The following is a 22,817-nucleotide window of genomic DNA, read 5'->3' on the forward strand; positions in this document are numbered from 1 at the left end:
GCGGGCCAGGGCCGGTTACATGGCAGTATTAATACTAAGCCACTGTCTGTGTAACATCGATCGGGACAGAAGATTGCTTTTTCAAGCAACGCACGTGGAGTCACATCCCACCCACCCCCCAACCAATGGCCATCTGCTCCATTGGTAAGGTTGGGGAATGCCTAAACATTACATAACTTCAGTGGCAGAATTGCCTTGGACCAGTAGTGCCCAGTGGTGGCACCAGTGGTGAGCAATGGACTGTCAGGAAATCTAGAACATGTCTGTTGAGAACATAGCTTCTCAGCACTCGAGATATCCCAACAATTTTATTTCATTTATTTTTGGGAGTTTTATAATAGCGCAAACTCGACCTGAAGGTATCAGAGCTCTTTAAATGAGCACCAGTTGCATTACAGAGGGACACAATCATTTTGTTAGGCACGGGGAGATAAAGTGATTCGCCCAGAATCACAGGATGTTGAGTGACTCTGTTGGCACTCAAAACCGGTTCCCCAACTTCGAGGACGACTGCTCTTGCTGCTAGGCCAACGCACAAAAAAAAGAGGAGCTTTACCACCCGCGGCCCGTGCAGATAAGAGCGGTAGGGCGGTGGGCCAGGTGGAGGGGGGTTTTAGACATATGACCAGGAGGGAAAATTATTATATATCTTTTTTTTTCGTGGTCTTATGTTGAAATCCCTCCCCCCCCCCCACCCTCTCCCTCCCAACCCGGCCTCACCGCTCTTACCTGCACGGGTCCGCGGCTGGCTTTTACACAGGAAAAGAGCTGTGGCCTGTCCAATCACCAAAGTAATTAGTGTACACATTGCACCAAGCAAATGGGAATACCAATAAGGTTAGCACCCAGTCCTGTGAAGTCTGCCCTATTGTGATGTCTGTGCCCTCATTTAAAATCGCTCCCAGGTACTCGTTTTTAAATATTAAATGAATGTCCTTTCAAACATGTTTTGTCCCCTAATACGTTCTAAATTGAACCCTCAGATTAAGATGACTTTCATTAAATTAACTTCATCGACACCATAACTACTAACCTTCCAAGCCTACAACAACTGAATTAAATGTCTTAAAGTAGGAAACATGCAGCCTGAGTGGAGTTATGTAACAACTATGGGTCTGCAAACTCCCAGGCTGCTTATTAGGAAAGTGATGGACATATAAATAAGTTGGATCTTTAAGTGGTCCTGGTACTTACAGACAGTGGACCACCGTGCGCCCTTCTCCCCCGTTGTACTCTTCCTGCCACTTGTCCACCTGCTGAACGAGCTTCAGAAAGGAGCGCTTGGACACAGGGGTATCTCTGTACATCGGCCAGCCCAGGAACTGGAACTGCTGCACCATGCGGTACCCGTCCTGTGGCTGAGAAATTGCAATGAAAGACAATGTAGCATCAGTTACACAAGCACAGTAACCAACAACAAACGTTTCATCTTCAAATCAAATTTCAGTCGCCTATAATTTCACAACATGGTGACTCCTGAGTGCAGCTGTGCCAAAGGGTCACGTGATGCGGCTCAGGCAACACTGACTCACTAAGAAAAGCCGAAGGATGGAATGAAAAATAAAAAATAAAAAAAAATACTTACCTGGAACGGCCGGTCTACCAGCCGGCTGCTGCTTCTCCTGCGTCCTCCGTCATCTTCCTGCAAACACAAACTCCCCAGAGCCAATCACTGCTGCGATGCAGCATTGTGATTGGTCTGAGCGCCGTGGATCAGTGCTCAGACTGGAACAGGGAGCCTGTGCATGTTCCTGACGAGGTTGTGTAATGCTGCCTGGTAGGAACATGCAAAGTACACATGAATTGTTTGGTCGGCCCAAGAGGGCCGGCCAACAGTTCATGTGCACTTAGGGAGTGCGCACCACTCCTCCCATGCTCTGGCTAACCCTGCCCGAGAGCCACTGACAGCTATAGGAAAAATAACATGAAAGTAACAATAGTTATTATCATGTTATTTTTCCTTTTGTTCAGTAGGGCGACGCTCCTCCGCCTTAGCGGAGAAGCCCCCACTGAGTCCCAGACCACAACTGAACAGGCGGCTCTGGAGAGAGCACAGGTGGTTGTGGATGTGCTGGGGATAGGTGTGACACCGGGGGACCATGGGGCCTATTGCTGTCGATGAGGCATGGCTGTTTAAGGAGCTTTCATTGTCTTGGCATGCGCCCACTGCTTCTGGACTGGACATGTTTACACTAATAATATATGTTTACCTTTACAGGTATCTTTTGAATGTTGGTGGCTGGCTGTCTTGTGGCCGTCAGACCTCGGGATGGAAGTTGGGACATCTGTTTGCTTCACTTTCGTCATATCTGTTTTCTTTTTAAGTTTACACCCTGTAGCGCGGCAGGGTCGTGGACCAGGGTCAGCGGACTCGATAATTCTTGCCTCGGTGCCTACTCTAACCAGGGCGATTCATAAAAGGGGGTGGTGATGGACAGAGTATCTGAATTAAGCAGAACACTCCTACCCAGTCAAAAGATCAGGGCTTGATCATCTCCGTTTTTTAGCTCACTGCACCATCCCAGTTCAGAACCTGGCTACATGCAAATTAGTCTGTCCCTGGCCCAGTGCATCATGGGAACAGGGCAGACCAAACTACCAAGCCAATTCTTTACTGGAAAGGAAACAAGCTTCCGGGGACCGGTTTCTGGCATTACAGCTGTCTTCGGCCCGGCTTGTTTGAATCCTGATGGAGCAGTGAGCAAGGGACTCATATCTGAGTATACCCTTCCACACTTGTGGTGGCCAAAACGATTCATAAAAGGGGGTGGTGATGGACAGAGTATCTGAATTAAGCAGAACACTCCTACCCAGTCAAAAGATCAGGGCTGGAACCATCACCGTTTTTTAGCTCACTGCACCATCCCAGTTCAGAACCTGGCTACATGCAAATTAGTCTGTCCCTGGCCCAGTGCATCATGGGAACAGGGCAGACCAAACTACCAAGCCAATTCTTTACTGGAAAGGAAACAAGCTTCCGGGGACCGGTTTCTGGCATTACAGCCATCTTCGGCCCGGCTTGCTTGAATCCTGATGGTGCAGTGAGCAAGGGACTCACATCTGAGTATACCCTTCCACACTTGTGGTGGCCAAAACGATTCATAAAAGGGGGTGGTGATGGACAGAGTATCTGAATTAAGCAGAACACTCCTACCCAGTCAAAAGATCAGGGCTTGATCCATCACCGTTTTTTAGCTCCCTGCACCATCCCAGTTCAGAACCTGGCTACATGCAAATTAGTCTCTCCCTGGCCCAGTGCATCATGGGAACAGGGCAGACCAAACTACCAAGCCAATTCTTTACTGGAAAGGAAACAAGCTTCCGGGGACCGGTTTCTGGCATTACAGCCATCTTCGGCCCGGCTTGCTTGAATCCTGATGGTGCAGTGAGCAAGGGACTCACATCTGAGTATACCCTTCCACACTTGTGGTGGCCAAAACGATTCATAAAAGGGGGTGGTGATGGACAGAGTATCTGAATTAAGCAGAACACTCCTACCCAGTCAAAAGATCAGGGCTTGATCCATCACCGTTTTTTAGCTCACTGTACCGTCCCATGTTATTTTCCCTTTTGTTCAGTAGGGCGACGCTCCTCCGCCTTAGCGGAGAAGCCCCCACTGAGTCCCAGACCACAACTGAACAGGCGGCTCTGGAGAGAGCACAGGTGGTTGTGGATGTGCTGGGGATAGGTGTGGCACCGGGGGACCATGGGGCCTATTGCTGTCGATGAGGCATGGCTGTTTAAGGAGCTTTCATTGTCTTGGCATGCGCCCACTGCTTCTGGACTGGACATGTTTACACTATTAATATATGTTTACCTTTACAGGTATCTTTTGAATGTTGGTGGCTGGCTGTCTTGTGGCCGTCAGACCTCAGGATGGAAGTTGGGACATCTGTTTGTTTCACTTTCGTCATACCTGTTTTCTTTTTAAGTTTACACCCTGTAGCGCGGCAGGGTCGTGGACCAGGGTCAGCGGACTCGATAATTCTTGCCTCGGTGCCTACTCTAACCAGGGATCACACTCTGCAACTCTGGGCATTAGCTTGCCTCATCTCTACAACGGCCCCCCACATTCGCCGGGGATGCCTCGTTTCACCTTGGAGATACCCAGTAGGGACCATCTCACAGGGATAGCCAGGACAGGTTCCCCAGCGGTCTACAGCACCACGATGCCTCAGGGGAGCAGTGCGCTTTACAAGACACATACATTTTTTTAGTATGCTGTGCAATATGCTGTGTGGGTTTGGTTGGGGGAGCTCTGGGCTACAACCGAGAAGTCCTGAGGAGAGTTAGTCTCTCACAACACGCAACGTCCATGGGAGACATACCCAGGGTAATGGGCCTCACCTATAACCTTCTTACCAAGTGTGTGGCATGGCAACAACTAGGAAGCGACACAAGATCCATACTTTCAATAAGCACCACAACATTCACATAGCTATATTACAGGAGATGCACTTGGTTTCCACCGACCTGCAGGGATTTCAAGCTAGGTCTTCTCCGCCTTTGCCAAAGGCATGCTGATTTGGATCTCCCCAGGGGTTCATTATGTGGGGTTGTCGCACAAAGTGGGCCAGGGTGGAAAGCATGTCATCCTGGAGGGTTCGCTGGACCCACTGACACTGATCGCGATATACTCGCAGAACGTGCATCATTCGGATTTCTTACACCACTTGACCCTCACTATTCTTCACAATCAACAAGCACAGACTATCGGGGCAGGGGACTACAATTGTGTGCTGGATGTGGAGGCGGACTAGTCCATTCCTCCTCTTGAGGGTGTGGCGAGCCGCAGGCTGATGCAACACTTGTGCCAGTGCATGGAGCACATGCAATTACATTATGTGTGGAGATTGCTGCACCCCAACGTGCAGGAATACTCATTCTATTCCCCACTACTTGATGTACACACAAGACTGAACCTGTTTCTTTGTATCGGTGAGGTTTGTCGCCATGTGATCCACATGGCTTACCGTGCATGCACTATATCTGACCACTGCCAGTTGCTGCTGAAGCTGCATTGGGGGTGCAAGAGGGCTAAGATCCCGACCTGGTGAATACGTAGAGGTGCTCCTGGATGTGCCTTACCGTGCTGCCATAGCCCACTACATCACATGCTATTTTGATGCCAATTTGGGTTCCACCTCAGCTAGACACATTGAATGGGAGGCACACAAAGTGGCGATGCAGGGTCACTGTATTATTTCTGCCTGGGGAGTGAAGCAGACACTATGTCGGGAATGATTAGAAGTGAAGCCTGAGGAGCACAATGCCAAACTTGAGGTGCCGCTCCGTACCGCTAACACATCAAACTACAGTCACTTGGACGTTTCCAGGGGGATCTGGAGTCCCGCTTATCGCACCTTGATTATAGGGAGCATTTGGCATGCCAGCATGGGGAGAGGGTGCGGGCCGGCACAATGCTCGCATGGCTATTGCATGATGAGCAGCAACCCTCCTCGATCGGAATCCTTTGGACCACAGATGGGGCACTCTGAAGTACGCAAATGGATATTAACTCCACATTCGCGGATTACTACAGAACCTTATATGCGCTGTAGGCTGAGGCAACCGCTGAACAGATTGATAACTTCTTGTGCAAGACGCCACTCACTCGCCTCAATCCGCTCCAACGTATGGAATTAGACAAGCCTCTACAAATGGAGGAAATAAACAAGGCCATATATCAGATAGCTCGGGACTAAGCGATGGGCTCCAATGGCTTTCCTATAGTATACTATGCTGCTTACGGCACACTCCTCACCCCACAACTACTTAAGGTGTATGAGGAGGCAGGGTCCTGGGGTAAGCGCCCAAAGTCTCTTAGGGAATCCCTGTTAGTTGTGCTTCCTAAGCCAGGACGGGACCCAATGGATGCATGCTCGTACCACTCAGTCTCCCTCCTAAACCTGGACTTGAAAATATTAGGGAAGATCCTTGCAGTGGTTAAATGTGCGAATAGGCTGATGCAGATGGTTGGTCCCTGCCGATCAGAATGATTTAATTCCTGAGCAAAATATATTCCTGAATATTATTTAAAATGATGGGAACTAACCATGGGAACCAGAGTCCTGACTTGGGATAAGTCGTACCTTTTTGATGGGCACGGCAGAATGGGAGTGGGACCGACTTCTAGGAGAAGGGCTATGAAGCGAGCTTCAGGAGAGTGAGATAAGCAAGCAGGTTGCTGTACAACCTTAGTTTCAAGGAATGGCAGTCACGTCTATTGGAGGATTAAATAATAATGGACCCCGTGGATTCCATCATTCCAAGTGGCTGAATTAATTTTAACCACACACCTCTCTACCAAGGGAAGTCCCTTGTGAGATGTGTGGGAATGCTTGTGCAGCCCTTGGAAGTCACCGCTTCCAGGGAAGCCACATTTGAGGCTCTAGTCCATGAAGCAGTAGACACACGAAGACTTCTAGCCACTAGCAAGTACGGACAAGAAACTGATGTGCTGGCACTCTCAGCATGGAAGCAGATGGCAGAAGAATTATTTCAGAGTCACAGCTGTAAACTGCTGCACAGTTCTTTGCAACTCCTAAGAAATGATTTCATGACTTTATCTTCAGCCCCCTCCACTGACGCTTTGTAACTCAGGGTTCTCCTAAACCTCTATGGTTTTAGTGACGGTACTCTTTTTTTCTTGCACATCTTTATGAATTTATAATAAAATGAAAAGCTGGCAAGTGTGTCAAATATATACAATACTTTTCTGGTGAGATTGAATACCTGCGTCTCTTGAGCAAAGGCCATCAAATGTAGGGTCCGAAAGGAACCGCACCATGTGTTACCTGGATCCTATCTAACTAACAGAAGGGAAAGGTGGCTTTTTCCCTCCAGCATAACAAAATCCTAAAGAGTGTTCATAGGTGTCATTTTTCAGAATTCTACTACTTTTAAATAACAGTGCTATCCAAGGATATTCCCCTAAATTCTAATTTATGGATAGGTGGACAACTGATAAAACCAACATATTTTGCTCATTCAGTAAACATTTTATGAACCCAATTTTCTCAAGGTATTTGCTTAAAAATTTGCCTTTTCTGCAGGGTCATCCCAGATTTTTGCCTTCTGCTGCTGATCCCGTTTTTTGTTGGCCATAGGGCTCTCTGCACTCTAGCTGATTGGCACATCTAATTTACGTGTAAGTTTGTAGTATATGGTACTACCTGTGCCAAGGGCTGGTAAATGAATTGCTACAGGAGGACTGCAGTGCTGCTAGTACTACTACTGAAGTAGCTCCATAGAACATATTTAAGTCAGTTTTAAACTGTCATTTCAACTAGGCTAAATAAACCTTTTGCCAGGCCTAAACCTTCCTGTTTAATACTTATAAGTCACCCGCAAGATAGGCTGTAAATGCTCACAGAGCAAGCTCCATGGTATTTAAAAAGTAGGCTTGTCACTTTAATGTTTTACATATCCTGGCAGTGATAAACATCCAAAGTAGACTTTTGCTGTGGTAAGGGTAGCCTCACATACAGTAGCACTGGGAACCTTTTTACATTTAAGTGAATACATTCAGTTTGGAGGTAGCTACCGAAGTACTTCTTCCACTAATTTTAATTGCAATTTAATATCCTCTTTAATGGCAAACCAAGTTTTAAATACTATTGTAGAAAGGCCACTTTGATAGAGTTGGCATTCCCTGCATAAACCTTCTGAGACGTTTCTGTGCATCTGTCCGCAGACTGTTTATGGCTCCCCACAGGGAAATGTGTATTGGAGCTAGACAGTGGACAAAGGGTCTGGGTGTAGAGGGGAGTGGGTCTTCCTGACAGGACAGGTGGGGAGGAGCTGTGCCCTGCCCTGATTACACTTCAAAGGGATCTACCCCAGCACACCAAAAGGAACCTGAGACCCAGCCTGTCCCTGCATTTTGTTTCACTAGCCAGGTTGGAGCCAAACCCAGCGAGGAGGAAAAAACTGACCAGAACCGACTTGGAAGGACTAAAAAGGGTTTGTCCCCCACCCACAGGCTGGCATTGGGTTAAAAATTGCCACCCTAAGAACCTGAAATCAGAACACTCTCGGGACCTGAGAAGAACAGAAGAACAACTGTTCTGCTGTCTGTGACCTGAGAAGAACTCTGAAGGCTGGACCTGCCCTACCAGGACAAAGAAGTGGACTCCAATGGCCATAAAGCTGACCTCCTGCTAAAGCTAAAGGGACACAACAAGCTGCAAGAGGCATTTTCCTGCAACTGCCCCCTGCTGTAGTTTCTACCTGCAACCCTGTGCGTCGCTAGGTACCTCCCCAGAGGTGCTGTGGGTCTTTAGAAGTGTACTCTTATAGTGAATTGCAACTTCAAGGGCTAAAATCAAAAGGTAAAACCTTTGATCAGGTCACACCTGGCTGGGCATGACCAGCACTCACTTGCCGCCAGTGTCAAATTGCCTACAGGTCCTGTTCTATTGTGATCACTCACTATCATTGGCACTTTATGCTTCTTGGAGCAATTTTTATTTAAACCTTCAAAAATTAAATAACTCTTGTTCTTCTCATTTGATTTTCTTAATTTTGTTTAATAAATTATAATCTAATGTCCTGATTTGTTTTAGGATTTTTATTGTTTTGTATTTTAACATTAATACTGTTCTTATACTGCATAAATACTTTACACATTGCCTCTAAGTTAAGCCTGACTGCTTTGTGCCAAGCTACCATTGGGTTAAGTACAGGTTTATTGGGTGATTTTTGTGGTTCTCTCTGACAAGGAGTTTGACTATTGTTTGAAGGGAGTTCTCACCCCCCTCAACTAATACCACAGTTTATTGCAGTATTGTTTTCAGGAGCCGCCTTAAATCACAAGCGGCATCAAACATTGTCCAACACCTACAATTGTGAAGTCTTCCCATACTTTAACACAAGAAGGACAATTTCATATTCTCTTGACTTCTTTTTATCTATGAGAAAACATTTAAGCAGAAGGTGGCCTTGACTATCAGGCTGCTCCCATGGCGTTCTCCATCACATATTGCTGGCTGTTGGTGAGAGCTAAGGATCTTCAGGGACCTCAGCCAGACCCATCTTCCACAAAGTGTAGGATGGCAGGGGACAGTTTACTTAAGTGGTGCCATAAGAGACTAAAGAAATAGTGACATTCCATAGAGGCTGGAATTTATGTGCAATTTGCTGCAGCCTCACTAGTATATGTGAATGTTGTCACGCCTAGATCAGGCACTGGACGCACTTGCCATTCACTCCACAGAATAAGTCCTACCTCACTCTGAAGCCCTAAAAAACCTAGCACATGAAAGAAGCTAACATACGCTGGAGATGAGCACCTCTTAACCCTGGGCATTGGACTATGCTACGCTCGCGTAGTTTGCGCAACTACACGCTACGCAAATTGCACGTAGCACAGTGCAAAAACGCCTAGCGTAGTGGTCCTCAAAGTCAAATTGGCGACTCCGAGCGAGCAAAATAACATCCCGGCAAGACTTTTTCCTCGTTCATGATCAGCAACATCAAGTTGCCGATCGAGAGTGTGGAAAATACACCTCCCGGCGAGATTCTCAACGCGGGGAGGTCAGGTTTCTCATTGCGAGAGATCGCGTATGCTCGCGATGAGAATACCATACCGCGTTGAGAAAGCTGCCGCTCCAGTACAAATCTACTCGAGCAGCAGAAAACGACCTCTTGCACTGTGCAAGATGCGGTTTGCAATGATTGCACAGTGCGACAAGCATCCGGCACTGTGCAATCAGTGCGAACAGCATTTTGCACAGTGCACTACTCAGCTTGCGTAGTGCAAAGTGCACTTTGCGTAGCTACCCATGGCGCTGCTACGTAAACTACACCCAGGGTTAGCGCCTCTCAGCATGTCTGGTCCCAGCTGTAACTCTGCCCCGATCCTGGTTCCACCACAGGACAGGGGTAAAGTGAGTGGAAGTGCAACACTGGCACCAGACTATTCAGCAGAGACGTTTTAAGGAATGGGCAAAGTGGCCAATTGCCCAGAGCCCCCACCTTCCAAGGGCCCCCCTGGAAAAATGTATTTTCTCTCTATTTGACCTCCGTCTATCCTCTTTCTCTATCAAAACAGTCTCTCAGTGCCTACCTCTAGCTCTGTCTTTCTACTCTGTGTAAACATTTTTTTTAAATGGGGGTTCTGAAGAAAAGCATAGTTCAACTGTTTTTGTGTGACCCTGTTCAAGTGTAACAAATAATTTAATATTTGTTCCGTACACAGGCTCCAAATATGTCCTGCCCGGACCCCCCAAAATCCTTGACTGGACACTGCTCCTCAGGCACGGTGGGGCCCAGAACTACACTGCACGCCATTAACATTTTAAACTACCAGCAACACTTACTGTGTTTTCAACCTACAAAGAAAACAGGGAAAGAGGTATTTCTCAAAGAAAATAATTATGGAAAGATAAAACGGATGAATCTTGTGACTTGCAGCTTCAAAAAATGTTTTGTTGTTGTTGCTATCTTGTGGGTTGTCTGTTGAGGGCTAAACCTAAGAGTGAGGGCTTTGATGAGGAAGACCAATGAGGAGCTAATGTGGCTGGTTGGGCTCCTCACCTGTTAGATAGGACCAAGGATGCAACAGAGGATACTGGTGCATAAAGGGATTCGATTGGTTAAATACTATTGAACTATTTTCATAGACGTTTTTAAGGCATGGGCAAAGTGGGCTCTGGCCCAGGGCCACAAAACTTTTCAAGGGGTACCCTGATGTTCTGCAGAATATCTTTCCCTGCTGGCTTGAATAATTCTTAAATATATTGTTTTAAACACACGTTTTCCTTTAATTTATTTTTAACGTTGGTGATGTGTGAGAGTGTATTACAGACATTTTGCAGAGAAATGTATTTATTTTTCATGCAACATCCATAAAAAAAGTTTCGTTTGGATCAAAGCAGAACCTCACATATGAGAAATGATAGGGTGCACAGAAATTATTTGCAGTAATATTCGTGAACTGCTGGTGTGTTATAATATTGAAAACACAAGTCACTGTCCCTGTATATTAGATGTAAACACATTTGAGTTCGCCTGTGCACTGTCAGTGACCTGGCAAAGAGGGCATGAAAGCTGAAATTGGATCATAAATCCAAAGCTGTTCCAAACAGGGCAGCCCAAAATACATTTGGCCCTGGGCCCCCAAAAGCCTTAAGATGTCCATGTCTATTTTAGCAATGGTTGAAAAATGAAAGGCACTGAAAAGGTTACCACACAGCGTCACAATATTCAAACCAGCGTCACGGGGAAAAGAACAGAAAAGATCTATTGCTTCTTTTAAAGTAGATCTGAACATGCGCATTTTTGTTTTTCTACCCTCCATTGAATTCCACAGCATTCTCTCGGGTTACATTATCATAACAGTTTTTTTGCCCTACAGAACAAATAAATATTCATCGCGGATGCCAGGACCCACGGTTAACAACATCACCGGGGCTTTCAGGTGCATGGGAATTCTTGCAACAGGGTAAACACTTGTGTTTGTTCCGTGTTTAGCTGGGAATAAAGCCTGCCTTTTACGCGTGCATGGGAGCGTAAACTGCATTATTGGTTTAGAGGCTAGAAACAAAAGGAAAAGCCTGGCGTACAGCCAAAATGTGAGAGAATCATTCAATATTCTCTACAAAGAAAACAGGTTACACACACAGTTCTGTAGCAGCGCTGCACAAAGCTGAAGTCGGAGACATAAATGCATCAGGACTGGCTTTAAACACAGCACAATGCGCTCAAACATGTGTTTCACAGAACGTGATCTAAACACGTCAGTGGTAATGAAAACAACAGACCCAAAGAAATCTGTGTGAATAATACACATAACAAGAGCAGAATAAATTGCTTTGTTGGTTTAAAGTAAGTGAAAAAAATCAATGTGTGAATCTTCATTTTTTCTGAGATCCGGTTTTGCGTGCCAGTCAAAGGAAAATATGCTGGTGGGTATTGCGAAACAATCGAGGAACAGCTTCAAAACGGTCCACCCGCTGGCAAGATGGGGGAAATCCGAAGTACAGCTAGTCTGAATGGGTGCTGGCACACTAACAGAATGGTTCAAACAGAGGGCGCTATTCTGTTAGGCTGAAACCAAGGCACACTGGACTGCTGACACAGAATTCTGTATTTCAAAGTATTTTATTACATTTTATACATACAGTTATCATCGCTTTACCATTACAGGGTAACAGCCCAAACTGGCTGTACTTGTTAGCCCCTTCGCTGCGGGGGTTAATCCCCCGCTGTGCTGGAGGGGAGGGGGGCGCGCACAGCGCCCGCGTGCTCATCAGGCACGGCGCTCCTGTGCTCATGACGAGCTCAGCTCGTCACAGGTGCATTACCTGCCGTTGAACGCTCAGCACAGCAGGGGAATTATGCCCGCATGCGAGCGTTCCACGGCTCATGACGAGCTCAGCTCATCATGAGCACCGGAGCGCCGTGCCTCATGACGAGCTCAGCTCGTCATGAGCCTCGAAGAGGTTAAGGATAAGGGTAACTGGCATATATGTTTGGCTGTCCCCCTTTCCACTGTCTTGCTAAAAGAATAAGAGTGGATGAAAAGGGGAAACATGAGAATAAGAGAGAGAAAGGAGGAGATAGTATACAAGAAGGTTACTTCAGTCGTGGGTCTCCCTTGCCCTACAGGAAAAGAACAGCAATAAAAAGACGAGAGTGGAATGGGATTATGAACAGAGATCCAAAAGCTTGTACTAGGGGATATCCCTGAGCATACCCATGTAGCAATATACCTTGAAAAATATATGCAAATAAAGATAAAAAACAGGCAATGGAGAGGTAGGGATGGGGATAGTAAAAGCCTAATGGGGTTTTATGACTTCGCATAGGGACCAAACACCTACAGAACTGAACTTTTAGAATTCAGCGTTCACCACATGGGTTTTGGCCCAAAATGTTGCCACTGGGTCAGGGTACCATTTACCTCCCCATGGATACGGGTACATAGCAGATGAATCTTGTCAGAGAACTGGGAGTTGCGGCGGGGAACGAGGCAGGACTGCCCGCTCTCGCCGCTATTATTCGCACTTGCAGTAAAAATTCTGGAGGCCCCACTTAGGAAGGAGGGCGGGATGATGGGGGTGAGAGTAGGAGAGATGACACACCTGAACTCTGTACGCCAGTGACGTGATGTTTTACCTGCAACGACCATCGGAAACGGTCCCACGGCTCTTGCAGCATCTGGAGCGGTTTGGGAGAATTGCTGGGCCACATGTGAATACATTTAAATCGCTGCAGTTCCCTTTAGCAGTGCTGGAGTGGAGGCTGGAGACACAATTTCTATGGTGGGCTGTTGTTATCGAAGTAACTCAGCCAAGTATGGTATATTAGAATAATAAATGGATTTATTATTAGCTACAAAGAAGAACTGGTGTTCCCATCAAAACCCAAGAAGAAACTGACAGGTAGAATCACCAGAGCACAGATCTGCATCATGACATAGACAATATCAGAATGTTCCATTTAAAGTGACCAACACAAAGATGCAAGATAAGAGATTACAACATGGGCCTGCGCTCGGAAGTGTTGTCCTTTAGATATCTGGGTAATATAGTAGGTCATAGCCTGGAGGATAAGGAATGACTCGGAGTATGTGTATGTATGTATGTAAATGTATAGGCATTTATATAGCGCACTACTTACCCGTAGGGTCCCAAGGCGCTTCGACCGCTGCGAAACCCTTCCTGGCTTCCCTGAGAGATGGTCCCTTAATGGGTATCTCCAGGGTGAGACCAGGCATCCCCGGCGGTCTGGTGGGGCCGTTAGTGAAGATGAGGCAAGCTAATGCCCAGAGTTGCCGAGTGTGAACGCTGATCAGAGTGGGCACCGAGGCGAGAGAATTATCGAGTCCGCTGACCCTGGTCCAGAAACCTGCCGCGCCGGGAATCGAACCCTGGTCCCGGGCCGTCCTCTGCTCTCGGGTCTGCCGCCTCTAACCAGTGAGCCACACTACTTCACTAGTGGAGTGAGTCCACTGCTGTCGGTTCTGACTAAGGCCATTCAATTCTGGAATACACTGCTGCTATCCACTATGGGGAGGGTGGCAGTACATAAGATGGTGTTCCTCCCGAGGTGGCTGTATACCATTTAGAACGTACTGTACACTCTTCCCTGTAGCTTCTTTTGAAAATTGGACAGTCTCTTGACACTGTTGGTGTGGGCGGGGAGGAGGAGCAGCGTTGTACTCTCAAAGCTCAAACGTGACCCATGGGAGGGGGCAATGGCCTTCCAGGCATAGAGCTGTATTGCTATGCCTCCAAGTTGCACTACGTGGCACAGTGGGTGACGAAAGAAGATGACAGTGAGCAGAGACCGCTGAGGGGCACGCACAGCATGCTATCTTTGATGAAGCCACGCATGCTTAGGAGGAGACTCCCTGCGGGAACCCCGTACCTCAGACGCCAAATGGGAATGAGTAATAACGAGGGTACTTAAGAAACCACCCTTGACCAGAGATCTAGATATTTGGATGCTGCTGCCGTTTCACAGTATGGACCAAGATATGACAATGGTCCGGTGGAGGACCATTGTCATATCTTGGTCACCGGGAGATTTATATCCAGGGGACACATGTCTGACATTCGAGGAAAACAGGAGGCATTTGGGGAGTGAAAGGGTCAGTCCCTTCAATATGCTAAAATAACATATACAGCAAGGGAAATAAAGACAGACTTTCCGAACACCCTAAGGCAAATTGCCACGCTACAATTATTGTTAACCGCAAGGGCCATGAGGCGCAGGGGCTGTGAGGCACATGGTTACATTCCTATACAAAATGTTACAGAAAGATAGGGAGCAGAGGGGGATCCCTGCTAGACCTGCGTGGGAAAAAGATTTAGGAACCCCCTTAGAGGACGCTGTTTGGATTGCGACAAGTGGATTTGTTTGAAAAGTGTCTTGTAATGGCCATTTTAGATTGACTCCTTTTAACAACCTGCACCGTACGTACCTAACATCGATCAAGCTTAGCAGAATATATGTGGGGAGAGGAGCAGTGTGTCTCAGGTGTGGTGTGGGATGGTACAGCGTTTCTTCATATGGTATGGGAACAAATGAGGGAGGTGACCAGTCTGATCCAAGAAGCTGCCCCGCAGGTCTGCCTGTTGGGTATAGTAAAGAAACCAAGGGAGGGTAAGACATTTCAGAAGTTCCTGCAGTTGGAATTGGTGTTGGCAAAGCAGAGAGTGGCCATCAGATGGATGAGCCAGAAAATGGCCTCCATAGAACTATGTAAACACAAGGAGATGATGGGCGGAGCGCTGAAACTGTTCAGATACTCACCCCGAGTCACAGATCTGGGTTGAATCCATCATCATTCTTTAGCTCACTTCGCCACCTCAATACAGACCCAGCTATATGCAAATCAGTCCTTACCCAATGCCTCATGGGAACAGTTCAGCCCGAAGTTGGCAGGGTATGCCCAAACGTGGGTCCCTTGCTCACTTTGCCACTGGATTCAAGCTTGCCTGGCTGATGAGGACTGTTAGCCCGAAACCGGTCCCAGGATGCTTGTTTCCGGTCGAGGGAAGACATGGTTTGACAGTTCAGCTGGACTGTTCCCATAATACACAGAGTCAAGACTGATTTGCATATAGCTGTATCTGAACTGGGGTGGCGAAGTGAGCTAAAGAATGATGATGGATCCAACCTAGATCTGTGACTGGGTGTGAGTGTCTGAAAAGATTAAGCGCTCCATCCATTATCTCCTTGTGTTTGTTCTATAGAACTATGGCACAAAGATAGGATGGAATGGGAGCCGGCGGTGGGAGTGTATATGCAGTGGACCTGTAGAGATAATAGGCTGGCGGAGGATTGGACAGAATGGGCGACTCTCATGGGTAGCATGTCTCAGGATGCCGGGGAGAATGGAGCTGCAGCTGAGGGGGGTGAAAGCTCACAGGATAGTGACACGCAATAGGTATAACCCAGCATACTCTGACATGTACTTTGCTGATGGCGCATTGACCATAAATAGGTTTAGATCCATGGTGGTCTGGGAATAATTCGTAACGGACCCGACGCTGGGGTCAAATGGGAAAATATATAGCTACCAAACGTTCTGGAAGCAAGCTCATTGGGGGGGGGGGTCGTGACTGCACTGTACTGAATGTTGGGAAGAAGTTTGCCTTGTTTTTCCTTTTTGTTTTGTGTATATGATTATAAAAAGCAAGCTTTTGTAGAAGAAAAGTGATGCACAGATGGGTAAATATCAGCTGACATTTTAATGCGAATATCACAAAAAAGTTGTGTTAAAAGAAATGTAATGAACAGATTGCATAAACAAAAAATTTAGCTTTTAAGAGTACACATTCATGCATTTCCAACTGAAAAATAAGTATGCTACAACGTTTTTACCACAACTATTCCAGATATACATTTTTGCACACAAACCTTTCGGGGAGATTATTTCTTGCATGCAGTTGAGTAACTTGTGAAACCCTAGATAGCACTCTGCAGTGCAAGGAGGCCTGGCAAACTGAAACACCAGTTTCTCCTCTCTGTTCGCAAAGGAATACACCTTTTTCTCTGCTCAGGTTGCTTTCGACACAAATTTAAGTTTGCAGAAAAAAACATAAAAAGGCAAATTTGATCTGTTCGCAACAGCTCCACCCACACGACCACATACTGTCTGACCTCTTGGAGTTCTGCCATTTGCAGTACAGTCTAGCGATGTTTGTTGTTTTTATTTTTTTAATTAAACCAACTGCAAAAGAAAGCTAATTCAAATAAAAAAATACACGAGAGCATTAAATAAGTATGCATTGAAAATGTCTCAAAGACCCTCGAAGCAGATTAGTCGCATGACTTGCAAAGTACCAACACATGCTTAAAGTACGAAATATATATTTTAATCAGTAAAATAAATAGGGTAAATTAAAAAAAGTAAATCCTTACTCGTGATGCGTTGTAAATTCGGAATATTCGGCTGATGATGTCTTCCTCTAAGTCAGCGGACACAAACTCCACCTGGATGGGACCGTGCCGGTGGACTCCATTTTCCGCCCAGTACTGCGGGCACAGCTAGTTGGAAAGCAAACGCGAGTTTGTTACTTCCAAGCACGACCCCATTTGATATCATGTATTGAATTCATGTCGTAATCTTTCATGCACTCCAAGATCTTTACTCTCATTAAAAGTTTAATAGGCTTCATGGAGCTCTGTGCTAATGTGAAAGGCTCCATTGAATGGAAATGGCAGATGCCGGAGGGTAGGGGAGCCACATTAACATGCAGACTTCACTCCTGGACCCTCAGGGAAGGCAAAATGCGAGGCAGCTCAGGGGATAGCCGGCTTCCTCTGCTCCCCTTAGATCACGACGCCGCGTATGCCTTCGAGAAAGACTATGACCAGAGAAGAGCGCGCCATCAACCCTTCGGAATGTGATAACCACCCAACCCGTCATCTCACACCTCATGTTGAGATGATCTAGGGCAGGACTGCCTCACAGAAGGCCTGTCATAATATTTCTAAAGGGGAAAGTGACGGGGAGTTGGGGAGAGTGACAATGAGCGCTAACTCCTCATCACACCGTGTGAAGTTAGAGCACGCGTGCCGCGTACCCAGAAGGCACAGACTGGACCGGCTGCTGCATTCTGACCAGGAGCCCTCGTCCGCAGGAAGCTGTATGACGAGGAGTTCAGAACAAGAGCTCCTTGGGTAGAAGCGTCCAATGGTGAATTAGAATATGTGACGCACATCTCATAAAAAGAACCATCGCTAATGTGATTAGATATGTACATAGTTGAGTGGCCCATTAGTATTCTTCACATCTATTTCCAATCTCTTCTTAACTGCAATTGGACTTGAATGCCCACATCAATTTTGAGGACAAATGACATGCTTGTAGGGCTCCTCCGTTGTAGTTGAGGCAGGATTGTATCTTTGTAGTACAACCATGCTCCCCCTTCAACAGAGTACCATTGAGCAAACAAGCTCAGCATATAAACGCAGCGGAAGCGGGGGGAAAAAAGAACAAAAAACAGAATAACACTGCTGATGTACTAATCCCTGAGATGGCTGTATTCTATGTCTCTCTTGGTATTGCTCTCATGCCACAACTTCAGTATTTTGTGAGAGTCTAATCCAAAGTACCCTGGGCTCTTTCAGCCATTACAAAAACCATGAAATCACGCAGGTGTTGTCACGTGACATCATAAAGGTATCACACACAAACACCCCTAGCACAACACAAAGATTCAATTTTAGCAGCTTCCACGTCTGCTCCACCACCACTTCCCACCAAATATGGGGCCATATTATCAAGAAAGGGCGATACATTATCGCCGCTTTTATCAGCAGGAAACTGCAGCTAAAGCGACGATAATGGGCTTGATAATATGCCCTTGTGAATTCCCATAGAAGCCCAGGTTATGGTGTTAACCTGGGCTTCTATGGGAATTCACAAGGGGATATTATCAAGCCCATTATCGTCGCTTTCGCTGCAGTTTCCTGCCGATAAAAGCGGCGATAATGTATCGCCCTTTCTTGATAATATGGTCCATGGTTCGCCGAACCACAGACCTATTAGGTGTCGCACTAAGCTAAATGAAGAGAAGGCACTTCACAGACCAAAAATGTTCAACACAGCATCGATCAGCTACATGGTCCACACGTGCTGTTTCACACCACATATTAGCAGCGTCACAACCCACACACATTCACTCACCAGGCAACATGGACAAACTAAACCAAAAATGTTGATGCATCTTCACCACTGACATCAAGATTTTACAAATACGACACTCATTTAACACAGCTCAAACATGCAACAGAGCCCGCAACATTAGCGTCTGGGCAAGTGACATGCCACTGACTATAATGTTTGTAAGCAAAGATCTGTGAGCAATCAGTAAAGCGCTTTAGACAAACTGGACATAAGAAATGTGTTGCCACACAACCCTAGAGATGGACCAGAACACCGTATCTGGAAACAATCAACACGAAATGACTATGGCATCTGAAGGAACGTCAAAAGAGTGCTGGAAGGGGGGCGTGGCCAAGATGGCGGTGTGAGCGGACGTGCTTTGCCGAGCTCCCGCCGCCGGCTGCCGTTTTCTAGCACTATCATAGCATACATAGTGGAGTAGTGTGGCTCACTGGTTAGAGGCAGCAGACCTGAGAGCAGAAGTCGGCCCGGGACCAGGGTTCGATTCCCGACGCGGCAGGGTCGTGGACCTTGGTCAGCGGACTCGATAATTCTCGCTTCGGTGCTTACTCTAATCAGGGATCACACTCGGCAACTCTGGGCATTAGCTTGCCTAATCTCCACAACGGCCCCACCAATTCCAGGGATGCTTGGCTCCACCTTGGGGACTCCCAGCAGGGACCATCCCACAGGGAAAGCCAGGACGGGTTCCCCAGAGTTATACAGTGCCGGGACGCCCCGTTGCTGGGGCAGCTGTGCGCTTTACAAGTATACTAAAAAAAAAAAAAAAAAAAAAAAAAAAACTGTCGGCGCTGAGGACTAGCGGTGCCGGATTCCCGCCGAGTCTACCCTGCATCGAGGCGGCCCGTTGGGGCCTAGAGGGAGCGGAGCAGCGAGAGCGAGGCTGTGGTGGGCGGAGCCAGGAGGCCGCCTTAGACGCATTCCAGGCGGGCGGCTGTGGTGACGGTGGGTCCGACCCGCGCAGCGGTGCGCGAGGCCTCCCGCGGCTCCGTGGCGGGGGCTTCTGCGGACCTGCTAACCCTCCCCAGCAGCGGAGCCGCCCCAGCCCTGAGTACTGCCGGCGCTGACGGTGAATGCCGGCGGAGCGGGCGGCGGCGCCTGGAGGGACCGATTCGCGGTCGGAGGTGAGGAGCGAGGGGTGGTCGGACGGCCTCCCAGCGGCCAGCAGGACGGAGTTTGCAGAGCAGGGACGGCGGGGGAGACCTGTGGCAGTGCCGGACCCCCTCACATGCTGCAGGGCGCCTGCATTCACCCCCGGCCCCAGCAGTGACAAGACGTTGCAGGAGGTCGCCATTTTGCAGTGCACAGCGCCCCGACCCAGAACACGCATTGCCCGGGCCTGATTCCTTGCTCCCCGCCACTTGGTCCCCTTCTGCGGCACTACTTCTATTACACAGCGACCACCAGTGACAGGTGCAGAGTCGGACGCCAGCCCAGGCTGTGGGACAGACGACAGGCAGAGGGGGCCCCAATCGCTCAGTGGACAATAGCGGATTGCTGGAGACTGACTAGGGATCCCTCGTGGGTGCTGTGATCGTGGGGCCCTCGGCGCCTACAGCTCCTTCTGCCCAGGCAGTGGCGCGCTGCCTCGTGGCCCCCTCCACGGCGGTGGACCGCCATTTTATGACTGAGCCCGGTCCTGTTCCTGGCCCTCCCACACGGCTCATTGGGCCTTGAGCCGCCGGCTTGTCTGGTCCTGGGGGTCCTTCGCGCACTCGAGGCTTGGGGACTCACGGGCCGCCAACCTTGGTGGCGGCTGATCTGTGCGCTGGGGGGGGGGGGGCTGGAGAGGACATGTCCACCGGGAGGCCCCGGAAAGAACGAACCATAAAAGACCTCTTCACCCCTAACACGATGGGGAAACGGACAGTCGACACTGCGACCGGTCATCGTGTTGGCACAGAGAAGGAGACCACAGAATCTCCGTCCTTGGGAAAGACGGATCCCGAGGGCCCTGTCACGCGGTCCTTTTTAGAGTCCCTCTTTACTGGGCTACGGGAGGACATCCATGCCTTAAAGAAAGAGCTCCAGGAGGAAATAAAGGAGGTACGCCGAGATACCGACGCCGTTGGAGAGAGGGTGGCAGATTTAGAGGCCAAAAGTGATGTGCGAGATGCGGAGATAGAGGCGCTGAGACAGGAGCTTGTTCGCATACATGACCAACAGGTGGACCTCCAAACACATGCAGAGGATTTGGAGAACCGCTCTCGGCGGCACAACATCAGTATAAGGGGAGTAAAGCAGACCTCCGACACGGAAGATCTCTTTCAATTTACGCAGGGGCTGTTCAATCACATCCTGGGCCGGCCGGCGGACTCCCCCCTGAGGCTGGACAGAGCTCACCGGACGGGCCCGCCTAGAACTAATGCGGCCCACCCAGCGGACATTCTGGTCTGTGTGCAGGACTTTAGAACAAAAGAAGAGATCCGTAACAAAGCGCGCCAAATGACTCCGGTCACCTATGGCACACACTCCCCGACTCTGTATCAAGACCTAGCTGCCCTTACCTTGGAGAAGCGACGTACCTTTCGGCCGGTCACGGCGGAACTGCGAAAGCGCAATATCTCCTATAGCTGGGGTCACCCCTTCCGCCTGGTGTTTCGGCTAGGCAACAATCTTCACCAACTGCGCTCCCTCAGGGAGGCCTGCAGCCTGCTGGGCATTGAGGAACCAGCGGTGGACGAGGGACCCCCGGGGGAAGGTGCTGCCAACGAGGAGACCCCCGGGCGATGGAAGCAACAACGGCGTCGTCGCAGACCGAGGCGCCCAGCAGCGACGGAGATAGAGGAAGGTCAACGAGCTGCAGTGGAAACCGTGGCACAGGGCTTGGTGAAGCCCGACAGCGGCTGACCTCCAGACTGATGGAGCTATGACCCAGATGAGTATGATGGGGCCGGGACCGCTTGAGCCGGCGGCCGGGGCGGAGATTACGGACTCCACACACTTCCCCGACTGAGACCTTAATACTTCTTCCACGACGGTGGAGAGGGGACGGGTCTGTTCCAACACACCGTTGCCATTGCTCACACACCAAGGATATACTTTACCACGGGTCCAGTGGACTACTTACTGGACCTGGGACTATGTTTGCCCGAGATCTTTTCATGGTTGGGGCTAAGGGATGGGGGCGGGCTGGGAGGGGGGTGTTGCGAATGTTTGGGTTGGGGGGTAGTTGAGAGGGGAGAGGGAGGGGCTCTCCTTGTCCAGGGGATTTCATTACAAGACCGGAGGCTACCATTATGCATACAACTTTTAATGCAGTCCAAGCATAGCCGCATATGTCACAAAGCAAAAGTTCCAACTTAGAATACATATGAATCAACAATAGCATGAATCACTAGGCAATCAGCCTCTTTTAAATGCGGCTCCAAGCAAGATAAGTCACCTCCTTACTTAGCTCTTTATAATATTGTAATTTCATGTTTAAGACTTGTATTTTATTATTAATCTATATTTGTTACTATATACTGATTAACCCCTTAATCCCTACAGGAGTAATATTTATATATATATATATATACAATGTACCTGTTTTATATACCATCTTATAAGGTAGAGTAACACTTTTTTACTCCTTATACCCAGACCCCCAACCTCCAATTTACGGAGGTTGGCTTCCGCTTTCCTTTCCTGTAGTTGTCTTTATTTTAAAGTTATAATTCTTTCCTCTCACGCGCGAATCATTCAAAAAACACAGTGACCTGCTTTTATTTTCAGAACAATCTCCCAGACGTTCATAATTGTGCCCAATACCTTAGACTTTGTCAAAACCTTGTGAGGTACGACGCTTTGTGAATTTATCTAATTATTTATCCGTGTTACCCTCGCCTCCCTCCCATAATCAGTCTATTAGGATTGATATTTACAAAGTAATTTGAAGGTAATATTAAAAAATAAAATAAAATTAAAAAAAAGGGAGAGGATATATATATATATATATATATATATATATATATATATATATATATATTGAAAAGATTACTATAAACATATAAAAAAAAAAAGGCTGTACATATATAGAAAGTTTATAGAGAAAGGTTAAGAATTCTATATAAGCTTCAGACATTCTTATATATTTATTTTTTCAATTCAAAATATGTCTGAGTCAGATTCTGATTCAATTCACAGTATTACTGTTGAATCTGATTTTAATAATGATGCCATCAAA

The 22,817-nt window shown here is 47.8% G+C and overlaps 1 protein-coding gene across 18 annotated transcripts in view; it reads right to left on the reverse strand.

Annotated features, from left to right (window-relative positions):
* PTPRM (protein tyrosine phosphatase receptor type M) overlaps positions 1 to 22,817 on the reverse strand; it is a 1,498,021-nt gene that overhangs the window by 23,084 nt on the left and 1,452,120 nt on the right. For all 18 annotated transcript variants that reach the window (XM_078687901.1, XM_078687900.1, XM_078687899.1 and 15 more), the window contains 2 exons: positions 16,879 to 17,004; positions 1,195 to 1,358 (listed from right to left, as the gene is read on the reverse strand). In XM_078687901.1, coding sequence (XP_078544027.1) covers positions 1,195 to 1,358; positions 16,879 to 17,004 — 290 coding nt within the window. The remainder of the gene's footprint in view (positions 1 to 1,194; positions 1,359 to 16,878; positions 17,005 to 22,817) is intronic.

Source organism: Lissotriton helveticus, chromosome 4_1, assembly GCF_964261635.1.
Source record: "Lissotriton helveticus chromosome 4_1, aLisHel1.1, whole genome shotgun sequence".
Classification (NCBI taxonomy): Eukaryota; Metazoa; Chordata; class Amphibia; order Caudata; family Salamandridae; genus Lissotriton; species Lissotriton helveticus.